The 17,637-nt window shown below is 41.3% G+C and overlaps 1 protein-coding gene across 1 annotated transcript in view; it reads right to left on the minus strand.

Annotated features, from left to right (window-relative positions):
* Positions 1-4,518: 4,518 nt before the first annotated feature.
* SLC35B4 (solute carrier family 35 member B4) overlaps positions 4,519-17,637 on the minus strand; it is a 37,521-nt gene continuing 24,402 nt past the window's right edge. Inside the window, exons 3-10 of the mRNA XM_021692915.1 lie at positions 16,101-16,203; positions 14,288-14,337; positions 11,768-11,849; positions 11,489-11,549; positions 9,892-10,001; positions 8,483-8,558; positions 5,837-5,912; positions 4,519-4,988 (exon numbers count right to left, since the gene is read on the minus strand). Of these exons, the coding sequence (XP_021548590.1) occupies positions 4,745-4,988; positions 5,837-5,912; positions 8,483-8,558; positions 9,892-10,001; positions 11,489-11,549; positions 11,768-11,849; positions 14,288-14,337; positions 16,101-16,203 (802 nt within the window). The 3' untranslated portion in view covers positions 4,519-4,744. The remainder of the gene's footprint in view (positions 4,989-5,836; positions 5,913-8,482; positions 8,559-9,891; positions 10,002-11,488; positions 11,550-11,767; positions 11,850-14,287; positions 14,338-16,100; positions 16,204-17,637) is intronic.

Here is a 17,637-nt window from a genome sequence, read left to right on the forward strand (position 1 = left end):
ATCCAAATCTTACAGGTGAAATCTGTGGCAAGTATTTGGCTTGGCTTCTAACCTTGAGAGGCTGTAAAGTTCAGTCTGGAGAGTCCTTAAAAAAAGAGCCTACACAATCAATCGCTATTCTTGCTGCACTTATATAAGGAATCAGACCAAGTTCTAAAAAACTAGACTTATTTTGCAAACCAATTAGTCTCAACTGGGCTATGTCTGGTAAAAATGAATGAGTGTGCTTATAAAGAGAAAAACTTCCAATAACATACCTTTGTGAATACTATATTCTAATACACTTCATTATAAACTGGACAAGATCCTGATTTCTTGTGGTTTTCTCCAGTGCCTGGCTACAACTCCCCCAACTAACATTTTCGTTTTTCTTCCCCATCCTTTTTACTTGGCTTGCTAACCAAAAACTGCACTTTTTCCTGAAGCCCTGCAAACTGCATATAAACAACTTAAGCTTCCAAGAAGTGGCACCAGCTCATATGTACACGATCTCCATGCCTGCTGCTCTACGGATGACTCAGAAAGATCACAGAAACTCCAATTACAAACCACGAAAATACATCAGACTGCCACTGCCAGTCATCCAGAAATCCACTCGACTGCTCCCCTCAGAAACTGGTTTATAATTTGATCCAATCATTAACCATTGCTTTTGTTTCCATAGAAATGGCTTACTCATTCCTGATTCGAACCATTGGACTAACTTTGAGAACACATCACCACCTCCTGAAATGAGTTTAACTAAACTGACGTTATCGTCAGAACCCAGACTGGTTCATTGAAATGGAACAATCTGGAACTTTTAATGTGTGAAACTTCCAGGGAAATTTTGGTGGAGGGAACTGCAGGGGCCAAGGGCAGGCCCCATAATGTACCACAATGGCATACTCATTACTTTGAATTGAAACTATGTGGGAAACAGCATGTACAAGGACACTCAGACCCTCCTCTATCCTCCTGAAAGTAGAAAATAAGTCTCCCATGTGAAAGGTACCCTCCCTGTGCTAAGAAAACTAAAAAAAAAAAAATTCTTTAAAGCCAAGAAAGCTGCAGAAACAAACCTGGTTATATTTTTACTAATCTACTACCACAGCCCGAATTCCTTACTAAAGCTCCCAAACATCCGTTTTCTTTATCCTGTCAACTCCTGACAGGTTTACTGTCTAAAATGTGTATTTTAAAAATGCCTGCTTTGGTCTTCTATTTAGGTTTCAGTTTCCTTATTGGGACTCCGGGTGCACAAAATAAAACTGATTTTTTTTTTTCCTCCTGTTAATCTGTATCATGTAAATTTAATTCCTAGTCCAGCAGGAAGAACATTGGACAGGAAATTTTCTTCCTCCCCTTCACTCTGACATGCCAACTGATCCACCAGCCCACAGCTAATTCACTGGCTCTGAATAATTCCTGAGGTGTTCCACCTCCCCTCTCCCTGGCATTTGGCACTGGTGAGTAAAGTGAGCTCAACGTGGGGTGAAAAGAGCAAACAAGAACATTATTTTCCAAATATAGAAGAACATGGTGGTTAAGATTTTCAGCCCCCGTTTCAGGTAACAAAACATAAACATTTTTACATTTACCCTCATGTTCATACTTATCTATACATATATTCACATATGGGCCAGATCTTCTCACACTCCAAGTATCAATGCTTATAACAATGTCTAACAAAATACGTGCTACACAGATATAAATACCTTGTAAAAATCCAGAAAAACATCTGAGAGGCCCCAGAGAACAGAGGCATAAACAGATACAAGATTACAGGCGTGGAAAACTATACAAATTTTCAGTGGAAAAGTACGCAAGTGAACAGGGACTGCAGTGAGGACACTGGAGGTGGGGCTTAGGAGGGAAACAAAATAGGGCAGAAGGGAGGAAAGGTGCTCAAGAAATGACCTCAAGTTATTAGAATGCTTTAAAAATGTCAGGTAATCTTCCCACAAGAGTAAGGTACTGGAGCATTTCATAATTGGATAACTGGGCAGGAAGAAGGAGGAAAAACCAGATTGTGTCTAAATACTTTAAAACTTGATAGACACTTACCAAGAACATTAATGACTGTTTTAGGAAAAAGGAAAATAAAAAGGATCAAGAAAAAAAAAATGAAAAAGAGCATTTATAATGTGACAACAGAATTGTGTAAAATGATGTAGGTATTACATTAATTCAAATATCCACCATTTTCTCCTGTTACTTTATCTATGACAGTGGTCAAGTTGTTAAGTGGGTACCCAAGTATGTATACACATGTGTACACACACACACACACACACACACACACACACACTATACTTTCTGGCTAGTACCATCTGCTATTTGATCTTTGCTCTAAGGGTAGAGTTTTGGCTGTCTTAAACACCAATCTCTCTTGTAAACAAACTCTAGCTCTAGGGTACACAGTTACATAGTCTTGACCCAGAGAAGAGGAGAAGCACTGTAATAGACATTTCTCCTTCAGTTGCATGGGTCTGGTCCTCTACAAAATGGTTTATTTGCCTCTTTAATAAAAGTTGAAATTAGTTTCAACCTGGATTGAAAAATCAGTTATCCTATGGAAATAAATGGTCCAAAAAAAGTTGTTAATGGAAGTATTAGTGTCCATTAGACATATTTTCTTACATCCAGCCACTAGAGAGAAAATCAACTCAGAGGGCACTTCAGACATTCTGTTCTTACATATGTTCGTTTTTTGTTTAAGTGCCATAATCTATCCATATATAACCTCTTGTTAATAAAACCAGCAGAGGTGTTCAGACTAAGAGGGACATGTACTTTTTAAAACCAGAATCTAAAACCTAACAGACCCAGTTAAATGCTGTCTATGTACACCAACACATTTCAATAACTAAAAATTTTCATCAACATAAAAAGGATAACACTAAGTTATGAAAGCCTGTTAAGACTCCAGATACATAGCAACCCAATAGCCCCTAGGGACAGGTTCTTCTATTAAGTGATTTTTTAAAAAGTAGCTTTTATTAATTGTTTTTAAGAGGATATTTAACACATGCTATTTATAGCATCAGCCTGAGGAACTCTACATATTTCAAAGAAAATGCCTTTTGATTCCATGAACGGGTTCACACCAAATTTGGCATCTTTTAGGGTAGACCAATTATTAGCTCTGGAAAGTTGTCCTTCAGAACAACAAATTAGTCTGAAAACCTGGTGACTAACATGGAGAAACAATGAGGCAGCTTAAGTTACTTTCCCAGAGCGACCCAATGACCCAACACTTATCTCAGACCCCATCAAAGAACAGCTGCAGATAAGGAAATATCCACACTACAGAATGAGACAAGGAGATCTGGAGAACCACATCGCAATGTAAGAACACAGTCTGTGCCCAAAGGAAGGGCTTTGTGTGCAAAAGACGGAAGTGTATGTACTTCTGTGAGGTTAATGAAGGTCCGAGGCTGAGTGAAGAATGAGGAAATAGAAGAAAAGACTTTCATGCTCTTTTCTCCTCCAGTATTATCACAGAACTACACAAACGCTTGTTCTCTCTTACACATGCTCTCCCTTACATATGCTATACTGACACTGTTCCTCTTTCTCAAAATTATCCCAGGAAGGAAAAACCACACCTCTGAAATGATTAGCCAGAAGGGGCATCATGTTTCTACACAGCAGAACACATTACCTCCCAACCACCTGTAAATAACCACCAAGAACACTGAGATACCTCATAGGAAAGAAAAAAATCCACCTTCATTTTCATTGTGACTGGACCTGATTTACCCACCACGCCCACCATATACTAGTCTACTCCTTAGCCTGACTGCCCATGACTCTATCAGACTGACAGGCAGAGCGGCATCTCTGGCTAAGAAGCCTTTCAAAGAGCTAACGCACCCACTGGGAACCAGCCCTGCGTGTGCCTGGCTGGGCCCAGAGGGGAGTTGGGGCTCTCTGGGTGCCGCCGAGGGGCAGCTGCTCCCGGCCACCCTGGCAGCACCATCTCCATTCTGAGCTGAAGGGCTCCATGTACAAGACGGAGGAAAACATCTCTCCCTCCCGACTCACATAAACCTTTCCTATTAACTCTGTGCCACAGAGATGCGCCGCAGGTCTGTTCTAAGCACAGAAAGCAAAAGACTTGCATAAGAGGAAAAAAAAAAAAAAAAGCAAGATGGAGGAAAGAATTCCCACCGGCCCTGCTCGAGGGTGACAAGGCTCTGCTCACAGGGACAACCGCTTCTTTTCCGGGCCCAATGTCACTGGGGTCTCAATTCACAGGGCCACTCAGCTGTTTCCCAAGGATGAGGCCTGGAGCATCTGACTGGCTGACAGTGCTGCGGGGGTGGCGGGGGGAGGGGAAAGGTGACAGAAAGAAGGAACGAGGCCATAGGAGGATAATGACTGTGTGGCAGAGAATCATCAGAATGGCAACAAGAGATCAACTCGTCTGAGACCACGCATATAAAACTAGTAGCTGTGGGGACTCAGGATTCAATAAACAAGTAACAGTACTAAATATTTTGGTAAACAAAACAAGTAACAAACCGGCTGTTCAATAGCAGAGAACTGTTCTTGTTTCTACTTCATGGTTGAGGGGTGTCCATTTAGGGTCCGCAAACGTTGGTCTGTACAGCCTTAAGAAATCTGAGAAGTCCCTCCTTCTGAGGATTCTCTGGTACAAGGTTGGTTCAATACTTCAGCATTAGCGAACGTGAAATAGTGGCCAGACTTTCACCAGACCCTGGCACATTAGGACACTGGTCTCTGCTCCACGCAGACCTCAGTTTTTCTTGTCCTTCTGAGGCTGGCTTTTTGTGGTCCCTAGGTTGTTCCACACTTCTGTGTACATTAGGGTCCCAATGAAGACAAACAAGGTACCCAGCCAGTGCCACAGAGTGAAAGGGTTCTGGAAGTACAAGATGGAAAAGATGAGGCTAACGAACTTGCGTAGAGTCACAACAAGGGTGACGGTAAGGGAGGCGCATTCTGTGGTGAGAATGAAGACGCCCCGGATGCACACGTACCTGGAGTGGTGGGGTTAAGGTGGTTTTCGGTAGACTACAGAGAGAACACCAGGGAGAACATTCTGGCATCGCTCTTGGTTTAAATGTTCATATTCTAAGAACCAGAAAACACGGGGGTGGGTTATGGCTGCTCTGAGGCTCTTCCTTAGTAGAACATCCTGCAGAATGAATGTCCTACCATTCATCTGTGGATCCTAACTTGAAACTGCCTGCAGAACTCCCATTATTCTTGTTCCGAATTCTTCACATGGTTTACGGTGAGGGTCCCCCTCCCAAGTAGTGACAGAAGGTAGGTAACACTTTCAATAAAGGGCAGCAAACTTACTTTATAGGACCCGGGCTCCACCTACTCGTCCAAAAAGGAACTCTGCCAGCAAATCTATTAGGTGACATCAGAGGAATGAAACCAATCTCGACCTGTTTCACGGTTTCAAAGCCTTCATGACTTTTATAACATACTTAAAGTTGTTCAAAAGGACCATTGAAAAAATTAGGTTTTAGTTAGTTTGAAATTTGTTGCAGAATTTTGTGGCAGCTTGTGACATATCCTAGGTTACTGAAAAACTCCAGCAGAAATCACAGAGCATTCATGTCATATACTAATACTTAGTTATCCACTGATTTCTACACGTCCACCCAGAGCAATTCCTTTATGGCGCCCAGTGACTTACTGACCTCCTGCAGCACTAACCTCTCTCTGGCCCCCCACGAAGCCACCTCTGTCTCCAGTAGTACAGAACAGATCAAGGCAGAAACAAAACTCATGTCACCACACCGTTAGAAGAATAAACATTCCTATGTCAAAAGACCATGGAGCAGACCATGTGGCAGAGGAGTGCAAAGGATACTGAGTGATGACATTCATGAGGAGGTAAAACCACATGATGGGCACTGTCACACCAATGACTGGAACTTGATATAATTCTGCAAAGATAAAGAGGAGAGACAGTCATATTTTTGACAGCTTAATGGAGACTGAACATAACAGAGACAGCAACAGTACTTCCCCTGCAAGTAGATTTAGATGGTAGACCACTTTACTTGCCTTGATTCCAGACTACATCGGTCTTAAGAGTCATTACACTGGTTTCTTAAATTATTTATTTTACCTGTAAAATAAACTCTTCACCATCCACCTGACTACGACCCCACTTTACAAAGAAACACTGTGAGGCACAGAGAAGTTAAAAATGACATGGTCTTAACTGACAATCGACACACCAGTAAAGACAACCCATAACTAAATGCCATTTGGAAATATACTCAATCCTACTAGTAACTGAAGAATTCAAAACTGAACAAGGCTCTACCATTTTATACTCTATTAAAACAGCAATTAAAAACTTATAAAATCCTAATCTGGAAAGGTGGTAGTGGAATTGGCAGCCACTCAGTTGGTAGTAGTATCAACTGGGGTGTGTTCTTTAAAAATCAATTTCATAATGCTTATATTAAGGACAATACAAGTTATTTATATTCATTCTTAGGAATTAGTCCTCATGAATTCAAAAGAAGAAGAGAATTCTCCATTGATGGGAGTACTATTTATAATGAGGAGAAACTGAATCAATCTCAATGGCTAATCTTAGAGCAATGGCTGTGTAAGCAAAGAACTTCCACTAAATGAGGCAGGACACATCTGATTAAAAAAAGAATCATGAAGATTATATACACTCACATAAAAAAGAAGGCAAGTGAAAAAGCAAGTATAAAATTTATCTACACAAGGATGACAACTATGTAAGAATATATGTAAACAGTATCTGGAAAGAAACTGCTAAAATGAAATTAGCTGACGTCTAAGGCAATGGAACTGTAACTTTTCTTCCTTTAAATACATTCTTATGTTATGAGGCTTGCATAGTAAATATTTGGGAGGAAATAAAATATGCAAGATCAAAGAGAGTAAGGACATAGTAATCCTCAAAAGATCCGTTTTTAAAAATTCCTCAGTTGTTTGGGGAGTTGAATTATACAGTATAACCTAGGAAATTCTAATAGTGACAGTGAGGTCTGGTTAGTAAATGAATGTTACTTCTCTTGTGCAAAACATAAAAAGACGTATATATAAAGAAAGGTAATATAACTGTCTGGACTAATCCCCATAATCTGGTATTCCATTGTCTTTGAAACACTTAGCATGTACTGAAATGAAAATTAACAAGTATTATTACTATTTAATAGCTTCAGAGATCCACTGTATCAATTTGCTGGGTAAGAGTCCATCAGTAGGACTCAAAATATTTAGGTGGATATTCAATTCTCTGAACAAATTCAAGGATAACAGGTTCATCTGAGATAACCTCAAGGCAAGCCAGAGAAAGAAAAAAGCATATACTTAACTCAGGGATGATTTTGAAGACGTTGAAGGCAGACTCTAAAAAAGATTTTACTTTTATACCCATCCCTGTGACTTTTAGAAGCAGCATTCTAGTAACTAAATCAAAATCAATCCCAAGGAATCTGGTAATATGTTTATGTCAGTAGCCCTTCGTTATGTGGGAATTCTCAAGAGACCTTAAAAATCATTGTGTCAAAAATGGCCATGTGTTGATTATATCTTCAGGAAAAAAAAAAGAAAAGAAAAGCCAGAAATGACTGAGTAATTTGGAGCCTTAAAAACTTCCTGACACACTACCTTCATTACACACTTTCGGTGGGTAAATGGGACAGGCAACATTGCAAACTCCAACACGAAGCATTCACAACTTCCCAACGCAGGTTCTGAGGGCAAACAAGTTAACAGGGCACATACTGCCCCTACCACAAAACACACCTGCCATTTTAGATACGAGCAACAGAAAGCCTTAATTTTACACGTTTATTTGTTCCTGTGTGTTCATGTGTCTGTGTACATACTATGTCTTTTAGTCGATAGTCACATAAGTAATTCCTTTCAAGTTAACTGGCAATTTATAGCTAGTTGATTAAACAGCCCCTTTAACAATAGCTAACTTACCCTGTAGACATGTGAACTAATTTTGCTTATTCCTGCTGCCTGCCTACCCTGTATCTTGGAAAAAAGCCCCCTTGTGGTTCTTGTTTCCCCTCGCTCCACAGGAGGTAGGACGGGGTGTGCGAGCGGGTCTGCCTTCACGAGCAGCAAAGGAAGAGCAGGAACACACAGAGCTGGACGGCTGCCCAGTTTCTCACGGTCCCACCTCTGCAGGGGGGTATCGCTATTTTTTTACATTCTCAAAGCATCAAATGTTCCACACATGCAAATGCAAACACACAAATTCCAAAGCAAAACAGAAAATTTGAAGATACTCTCTTCCATCGTTTGCAAATGACTGAGAAGCACCTGTAAAAGCTTTTGCCGCTGTAGCTGCTGCTGAACAGCACTGTATCCCCAAGAGGTGGAGGGGGGATGGCTCCCAATGGGGCAGTAATTTGGATAAGATCGTGAAAAAAGCAGCGGTCAAGTCAATAGCAAAACTGAGAGGTGGCCACAGAACCTGTCAGGTAATTCTACCGGATAACATCCCACTCACCAGACTTATTGAACAGAACTGCATGGTCATAAATATCGGAAGCCAGGAAGATGAAGCCAGGAAGTGGAAGGGCATGCTATGGGAAGAAAGATTTCATGTAAATTTAAATACAGACACATGATACAATGTGTAAAGCAGCTTTACAATGACTTACTGCTTGTCAAACAACTCGTAAAACTGCATCAAGAAAAGCAATTCAGACTCGTTAGGTTAAATGTATCCAGGGCTTCGGACCAGGTGACACTGTCCAGCGTGCTACTGACCCCAAACTGCAGTTCTTGCCCTTACGGAATGGAGTCAGATGATCACCACATACTAAACAAAAAAACAGAGCCAGCATCCTTCCTCCAACAAAAGGGAAGTTTGAACTCAAAGCCATTCGGCCCATAGGATTTGCTACATTTTGCTACTTTTGAAAATGGCTTAGCCAACAGAAGGACTTAAAAATTATAAAGAAGGCAAAGGTCGATTTCAGGGAGTTTAGGTAACTTGTGGGAAAAAGAGGTTTGAGGACAATACGAGATCAGGGAAAATGAAATGAAGACAAGGATAAAAAGGACGAAGAGGAGAGGAAATGACAGGTAAGCAGAGGTGAACGTGCCTGACAACAGCCCACCAGCACCACAGTATGGGATCATAGCTAATGTTACGGGCCAGCTACTCTGTGCCAGGTACTGTTCACAAAGAAAGCTGTGAACCAGATAGACTGTTCCTTGTTTTTTAAACTCCCAGCCACATACTCCAGCTCCAGTTAAGTATCTCAACCGGACTGTCTGCAACTTCAGTACAAATAGCTGGCGGTGAAGGAACATCTGACTCATCTGACTCCACCTGAACACTGAAGCCGAAGGCATCTCTACCACCCGGAACCTTGAGGGGCTGTGTTGTGGATGTTCTCTCCATAGGAGAGAGGCTGGAGGAAGAGCACAGTTAGAGAGGGTAGCTCTGGCTCAGCAGTTTCCAAAAAAGCAGCAGAAGCACACAGAAGTAGGTAATGAACTCTCCCATCGAGTAGAGAGAGCTCCCCGGAGGGACGGCGCTCACCCCTCTTCCCCCCTCTCTCAAATGCCTGCCCACCTGCCTGGCAACGTCCCCCTCGACATGTTGTTTTTGGAACTTATTTTCCTGTTCCAAATTTCCATAGTGGTTTTAACTTGATTTCATCTCCGGAACATGGGGGGGGGGGGGGGGAAGGTTCTCATCCCCAGACTTGTTCCTGGTTAGCAGACACGCTAGGTTCACACTGATCATGATCATCTCATGTAGAGAACTGTGGCTCAGAATACACATTAGTAGCCTATTAAAAATACTTGGTCCTTCAACTACATCAGAAAAATGCATATTTCATTTGAAATAACAGATTACAACTCAGTACTTTTTATCTTCCTCAGGTTCAAGAAATTGCTTACATTATAAAACAAAGCCTCCTTGGAGTGTTTCCCAAATTGTTTGTATAGGGTCTCTTGGAAAATACCCATCCTTGCTGACATCAGAAGTGCAAAAGTCAGTGCCCCAATTCCTAAAAAAAAAAAACAAAAATCAGGTTACAAGATACTAGATTTGCTCATTTCCAGATGTTTTCCTCAAGAACACCGACTGTTCTACACTAATTACAAGCCAGTTGTAGAACATGTACAAAATTTTTAAAAGAAATAAAAATCAACCACAGGATCACTACCTACTCCTTGATAGGTTGCGCTCTCTCTCTCTATATATATATATTTATGTATATATTTTATGCTAAAACAGGATAATGAACATACAATTGTACATCTTGCTTTCTTCATGATCTTTTTCTTGGATTTTCCTTCAAGTGATTAAAATTTTTTCAAAGGTATGAATTCATGGCTCCATGACTCTATCACATGGAGGGACCATATTAACTGTCTTACAACATGAGAATGATTAGATTACTTCCAATTATTTCACCATTCAAATCAATGTACATCCTTGTACATAAATCTTTAAACAAAATGTTGATGATTTCCCTTAGGATAAACTTTCCTAAATGAAATTACAGAGTCAAAAGTTGTAGACATTTTTAAAACTCACTACATAAATTTTTCCAGAAAGGCTGTATCAGTTTCTACCATAAACAGTTTACACAAAAATGCACCCTCAGCAGCAATGAGAATAATCGTTTATTTTCTTGCCATTTTAACAGGCCAAAAATAAAAAGGTACTACATTTTGGTTTCAATTCGCATCTCTCTGATTCCAAAACTATTGAGGCTGAACCTAATAATCAGATATTAATTTTTCCCTGTGAACTGTATGTTCATATCCTCTGCAAATTTTTCTTATTGGATGAAGTGTTTTCTAACAGCTCTTAAAGATTTTTCTATGTGAAGAGCGACCTGAAGGGATAAAGTTTCGAAGCCAAGCAGCAGGGAGAATCGAGTTCTTTCATTGCTATTTCTCTGCGGCTTAGTCTCGATCTGTTCCTGCTGCTACTGGCTGCACTTGGAAAGAGTTTCCCCTCCTATCCGACAACACGAGGCCAAAGCTCTACAGGAGTTGTCTAATTCCACAAAGAGATACTCATTTTTAAAAATTCCCTAGGAGACTCTGATGATCAGTCAGATTTGGGAACACTCATTATGGAAGAGCTAACTTATGAAGAAAATGAATCTAAGATTTAGAAATGAGTCCCCTGGAAATTTACCGCTTCTACTCGGGAGACAGATCATGAAGAAAAGGAGGACACTCGAAGCACTCACTCCCAGAAAGCGGGACAGGCAACTGACATGCACTTTTCTTTCTATACCAGTGGCAACCAAGGAAATCGTGGATCCACATTGTAGAACACACCACCCTGAACATGGACATTTTCTTTTTTTCATGTTCTGAACACCAAAGTTCAGAGATAGGTGATCCCAGGTGCCTCTCTCTTCTGTGGCATAATCTGTTTAGCCAAAGCTTCTTACCAAGAAACCTGTTTCTCGGGAGAAAACTCAGCAAACAGAAATGCAGAGGCAATTAGCTTTATTGTAATTATTGTACTTGCCTAGTAGCCACCTTAAAAATGCCTGGAATCCGTCATTCTCACTCGAGCTGGACTGGGAAGTCTAGGAAGGAAAGAAAAACACCAGGTAGAGAGACCAGAACTACATGCAAGGTGCCTGGGTAGAAAGGAACAATCTGCGTTACCCAGTCCCCTCCACTCTCCTCTTGCAGAGACCCGGATCCTTCTATTGCATAAGCCTGTAAATGTACCATATCAATAAAAGTACCAGGGCCCCCACGGCAAGCAGTGAATAGAAATGATTTGTGAAGCGATTCTTACCACCTGCTTTGCTGACATGAAAGTGCAAATAAATATCCCCACAGACACCAGGGCAATGGAGGTATATTTGAATACGCTGTATCTGCAAAAACAAGAACAAGAACACCTTAAGAAAAGAAAAGCACCGATACGAATTTCCACGTGATGCTCACAGTCAAATGTTGCATAAGAGCACAAATCACCAAAATACAGCTGACAGTATCACACACATGAAGGAAGCAGGGTGCTGACTAATGACTAAACACCCTTTTTTAGTGTTGCTTAAAATAGTTTCTGTTAGTTTGTGGACCGAGAGATGTTTCATCAGAAAACAAAAACAAAAAAAGACATAGACCAGACATGATATTCCATTCTGCTTGAGTCCCAATGAAAGCTGGGCAGATCTTAACTGCCTCCTGTGGCTTTTCTGGTCTTCAGGGGCCCAAACATGAGTGTCAGAGACACACCAGACAAGAGGAAGAACAGACTATCAGAGACAAATAGCAGGACTCAAGGCTCAAAAAAAAAAAAAATCATTCAACTGTCCACTGTCGGGAGAGGATATTTTTAACACCTTTGAATGACTTAAATGTTTTTAAATGTCAGCACAGTTGGATAAAAGAAGAAATATTACACTAACAGGACTACTAGCAGTAAGAACAGTGGCATTTCATAATAACTAAAACAACATCATTAACATCCCTCTTGGGCTCTTACTGATAAAGCAGAAGGCCTCAGGCAAGAATGAAAAGGAATTAAATTTACAGGATGAACCATCCGAGGTTTTCTAGTCAAACACTTTGCACAGTTCTGATCACATCACCTCATAAAAGGCCAACAGGACTAGCTAAGCAGCAGATCAGGGGCCAAGAGCAACCTGCTAGTGGACAGAGGCAGGATGAGGTAACAGGCCCTGAGGAAGGAGACAGAAAAGTAAGGGAACTCTTCAGTCTGGAAAGATCCAGACAGAGAGAGGTTTGTAACTCAGGCCTAAAAATTAACAAAGGGCAGGTTCAGGTAAGTAGAGACTTGGTCTTCAAATCCCAGAATGAGGAACACACTATGAACCTAAGGGGCTCTGCTCAAAATACACAAAAGAAGATAACAACTTACTAATTCCTGATATTAGATGGTCACCTTAGGGAAATTCCTGCTCTCTGGGTGATACACACCAAGGAGAGTCAAAAAGGCTTACTTGGGTAGATTCAAGATGACAGACCCAAAACAACTTCTCCAGGGAAACAGAGATGTTTAAGAAAGGCCCCTGACATTTCAGAGCACTATCAGCAGAATACATTCCTTTTATAATATGTTCTTTTGTAGCCCTATTATGAGCAAAATCAAAGGTTGGAAGGCCCGCAGGTCTGTCCCAATGTCAAGTCTACACTACCAAGAAGCTCAGCAGTCACTTCAATGTAACAAATCCATTACATATGAACACTTAATGTGGAGACCTGGAAAAGAAGTCAACTGCAGTTGTACTCATCTGGGGAATGCATAAGCCTCAGAAGATAAAGCGTTCACGATAAGGAGCCTAGCAGGACAGGACGACTGTCCTTCTTAGGACACTGCTCTTATTACTTAAATACTCAGGGTTCCCACACTCTTAATCGGCAGCACTTTCTAAGCTGGTCTAGAGTTCTAACACTCATTCAACCGTCTCTTCAGGGAGCACCCTGTTCTTATTTAGTTCTAACACTGGGGCTAGACACTGAATACAGAGAAAAGCTGGCGTGAGCTTGTACCATCGTGATCTTAACAGTGAGGGTGAACTTCCCCTGAGGAATGTTCCAGACTGAATGTGCTGACGCTCCCCAACGTCCTTCCTCCTTGGGAGTAAGGGGTAAGGCTCAGAACGAAGGTGGCAGACAAATACTTTGAGAAAGTATCCCAGGCATTTCTGGTATTTCCCAACCATATCCCAGAGAGAGGCACTGGTGACAGCCACATAGAACAATCCTGAAAGTTTTCACCCCATCTTCTTGGCCATTTGGGTCTTTGTTAGGAACTTTCTTTCTAACATGGGTATCGTCAGTTCATCACATTGTACTGATAAACACCTTCTACGACCGCGTCGTCCAAGAACTTCCGTGAAGTTGAAAATGTCCCATAGCTGGGTTCTCCAAATGGGTGCCACTAGCCACATGTGGCTACTAAGCACTTAAAATGTGAGAAACTAAATATTTATTTAATTTTAAATAACTTAAATTTTAATGTAAATAGTCCCATGCAGCTAGCGGAGACCACATGGGACAGTGAAGTTCTAGATCAGCTGGCTTTGGAGGTTACTATGCTACTGAAGATTCCGTGGTGACAAGAACTACTTCATTCTACACAGAGGAAATGCCGCTCCAAAGCCACAGGGGGGGCCCCTTACCTGGTCCACTGCCTCAGGACGCACAGCACTGTCACGGAGAGAACAAAGACACAAGCTGGATGATCAAGAGCAAACTTATCACCACTATGAGAGAAGGAATCCAGCTTATGGATGGGGCTCAGGATATCCTTCCTACACATAAAATATGAAAGTATATTGTTTACCTTTTCTTCAAAATGATAATTCCTAGGATCATGTTGGCAATTAGAGAACCCTGTAAAAGGACAATAGTAACAGAGTTTTAGTGCACCAGGGAAAGAAAATAATTCAAGATAAATAAGAACACCGACAAGCAGGAAAAAGAGCCAGAAAGGAGGAGGTTAGAATGAATAATTACTAAGGTTCACTTGTTCTTATAATGGCAAAAAGTATAAACCATACAAATCTATTATGTAAATTAATAAAACCTTCTGAAGATAACAATGAGAATAAAAATGATCAATTCTCTAAATACTGGTCAGAGTTCTGAAACTAAGGCTAGCAGAAATTATACTGTAGACTTAATTTTGTTAAATTTTCCATCTGATTTATGAGAGCTTTTGCTAGGCTTCTCCTCACCCCCGGTTTTAATTAATGAAAGAAGGCATGCAGGGATCTTTCTCTTCTCTAGAAAGCTGTCGCTCAATCAGCAAGGGTTTATTGAAAGTCTATTATGTGCTCAGTACTTTGAAAGTCATCTCTGTAAGTATAATTAGCTCTGAGAAGTCCCTTTGAAGATAGCACCTTTAATCTCCCAGAAATCTCAGACTACACAGAAATGTTATAATTCCAATGGTCACCAATTTTGCATTCTTCTGCAATCCTAACTACATTCCCCTTGAAGTTTTCTTGCTCTTCAGGGAGCACCCTGTTCTTATTTATACACAGATCTCCCACCAAATGTGAGAGGAAGGAAAAAGCCACTGCTGCTCTGGGAGAAACCCCACCTTCATCAAGAATTTCCCTTTATTGGGGCGCCTGGGTGGCTCAGTCAGTTAAGCATCTGGCGGCTCAGGTCATAATCTCAGGGTCCCGGGATTGAGTCCTGCATCGGGTTCCCTTGGTCAGCAGGAAGCCTGCTTCTCCCTCTCCCTCTGCTACTCCCCCTCATCCTCTGTCTCTCTCTCAAATAAAAATCTTTAAGAATTTCCCTTTATTTAGAGCACCCGGGTGGCTCAGTCAGTTAAGCCTCCCACTCTTGGTTTTCGACCCAGGTCATGATCTCAGGGTCATGAGATTGAGCCCTGCATCACGCTGCACACCAGCGGGAAGTCTCCTTGAGATTTTCTCCCTCTGCTCCTCACTGCACCTGTGTGTGGGCACGCTTTCTCTAAAATAAACAGTTTTTAAAAATAAGAATTTCCCTTTACTTAATGGTCTCAAAAGTCTCTCGCTTAAAAAAAAAAAAAATCAAGGGCGCCTGGGTGGCTCAGTTGGTTAAGCAACTGCCTTCGGCTCAGGTCATGATCCTGGAGTCCCGGGATCGAGTGCCGCATCGGGCTCCCTGCTCGGCAGGGAGTCTGCTTCTCCCTCTGACCCTCCTCCCTCTCATGCTCTCTGTATCTCATTCTCTCTGTCTCAAATAAATAAATAAAATCTTAAAAAAAAAAAAATCAAAAAGGGAAGTATCAATTTTATGTACTAGAAGTAAATGTAATTTTATGAAAGAAATCAAAAGTGATGAGAAATAAGTAACATTCATAGCAAGTCTGAATATAAAATCAACCAGATGAGGGAAATGAAACATAAAATCTGCCTCCCAGAGAAATTTTAGCTCCTTTTATTGATCACCCGTTAGACCTCAGAGGGACGACAGTCAACTGTCCACTCTCTGCCTTACCACAGAGATGAAAGCCAGTCTTTGCTCATGCATCTGGGAGACCTATGCTTAGACGCTAGACTCTACTAGTTATAAGACCTTTCTACTTTCGTCAAGTGTTCAATCGACCCACTTAGATTTCCCAGAGCAACATACATAAGTAAGCCGGCAGCACTTACAGATCTAAATATCATATGCAGGGGCATGGCGATGTTGAGATTCAGGGCATAGTTGTTCACCACACTGACAGTGAAGAACATGGCTACCATCACAGCATAGTACCTGAAACGCAGAGATCACAGCACATCACACAAAATCTACTATTTCAAGAAAATCAAGTATAGAAGGAAATAGTTATTTTTGGTTAGAAAAATATCTCGGGGCGCCTGGGTGGCTCAGTTGGTTAAGCGACTGCCTTCGGCTCAGGTCATGATCCTGGAGTCCCTGGATCGAGTCCCGCATCGGGCTCCCTGCTCGGCAGGGAGTCTGCTTCTCCCTCTGACCCTCCCCCCTCTCATGTGCTCTCTCTCATTCTCTCTCACACAGATAAATAAAATCTTTAAAAAAAAGAAAAGAAAAATATCTCGTTTTAGTCCCTCTAGATTAAAAGATTGTATCACTACTATAATGTGAAGTCAATACTAAGCACATACAAAAATACAACCAAAGCCAAACTAACATGGAAAAAGTCTGAACTGTAGATATGTTTTGGCTCAGGTCATGATATCAAGGTCCTGGGATCGAGTCCCGCATTGGGTTCCCTGCTCAGCGGGGAGCCTGCTTCTCCCTCTCCCTCTGTTCTTCCCCCACATGCTCTGTCTCTCAAATAAATGAATAAAAGAAACACTATTTTAATCTTTCTCGAGTGTATTCTTAGTATTTTTCAAGCAATTTAAAACTAGGCTTCAAAAAACATTATCTGAGGGGTGCCTGGGTGGCTCAGTTGGTTAAGTGGCTGCCTTCGGCTCAGGTCATGATCCTGGGGTCCTGGGATCGAGCCCCAGGTCGGGCTCCCTGCTCAGCAGGAAGTCTGCTTCTCCCTCTACCCCCCCACCCTGCTCATGATCTCTCTTTCTCTCTCGCTCATTCTCTCTCTCGGATAAATAAAATCTTTAAAAAAAAAAAAAGATCAAAAAAATAAATTTCAAAAAAATTTGAAATAATGGCTAAATAAATAAAATCTTAAAAAAAAAAGATTAAAAGAAATTATTTTTTTAAAAAAAGTCTTTGAGCATAGATTCCCACCTTTTTCATCTTGGCACATCTGAAGAACGATAGCACTGAGATTCCAGTTATCTTCCTTCACAGGAACCTACCTGATGTTGCTGGTTGGATATGGACCTACATGCCCTAACCATCAGCCAGGCTGGGGCTAAATTAACAGAGTCTGTAAAGTTTGAGGACCTTCATGATGAATGTAGGACACAGTATTACACACATGCAAAACTACTGCTGTTCAAAAGAAAACCACAGGCCCAAAATGCAAAATGGTGCCTTAACTTAAGGACCCAAGTGAGCAAACCAAGACTTAATTCCTAACCCAACTGCAGTTTCAACCAACCCTCCCCCTCCCCCCAGGAATGTCACCTTTAACCAGTCAACATTGAATTTCCTGGTCAATACTAGGGAATTTACTGATAGACCCCCCTTCTGCTCTCTTTACCAGGCAACCTTACCTAAACAACACATATTTTGCTAATAAATTCCTTTCTTTTT

The sequence above is a fragment of the Neomonachus schauinslandi genome, chromosome 12 (genome assembly GCF_002201575.2).
Source record: "Neomonachus schauinslandi chromosome 12, ASM220157v2, whole genome shotgun sequence".
Taxonomy (NCBI): Eukaryota; Metazoa; Chordata; class Mammalia; order Carnivora; family Phocidae; genus Neomonachus; species Neomonachus schauinslandi.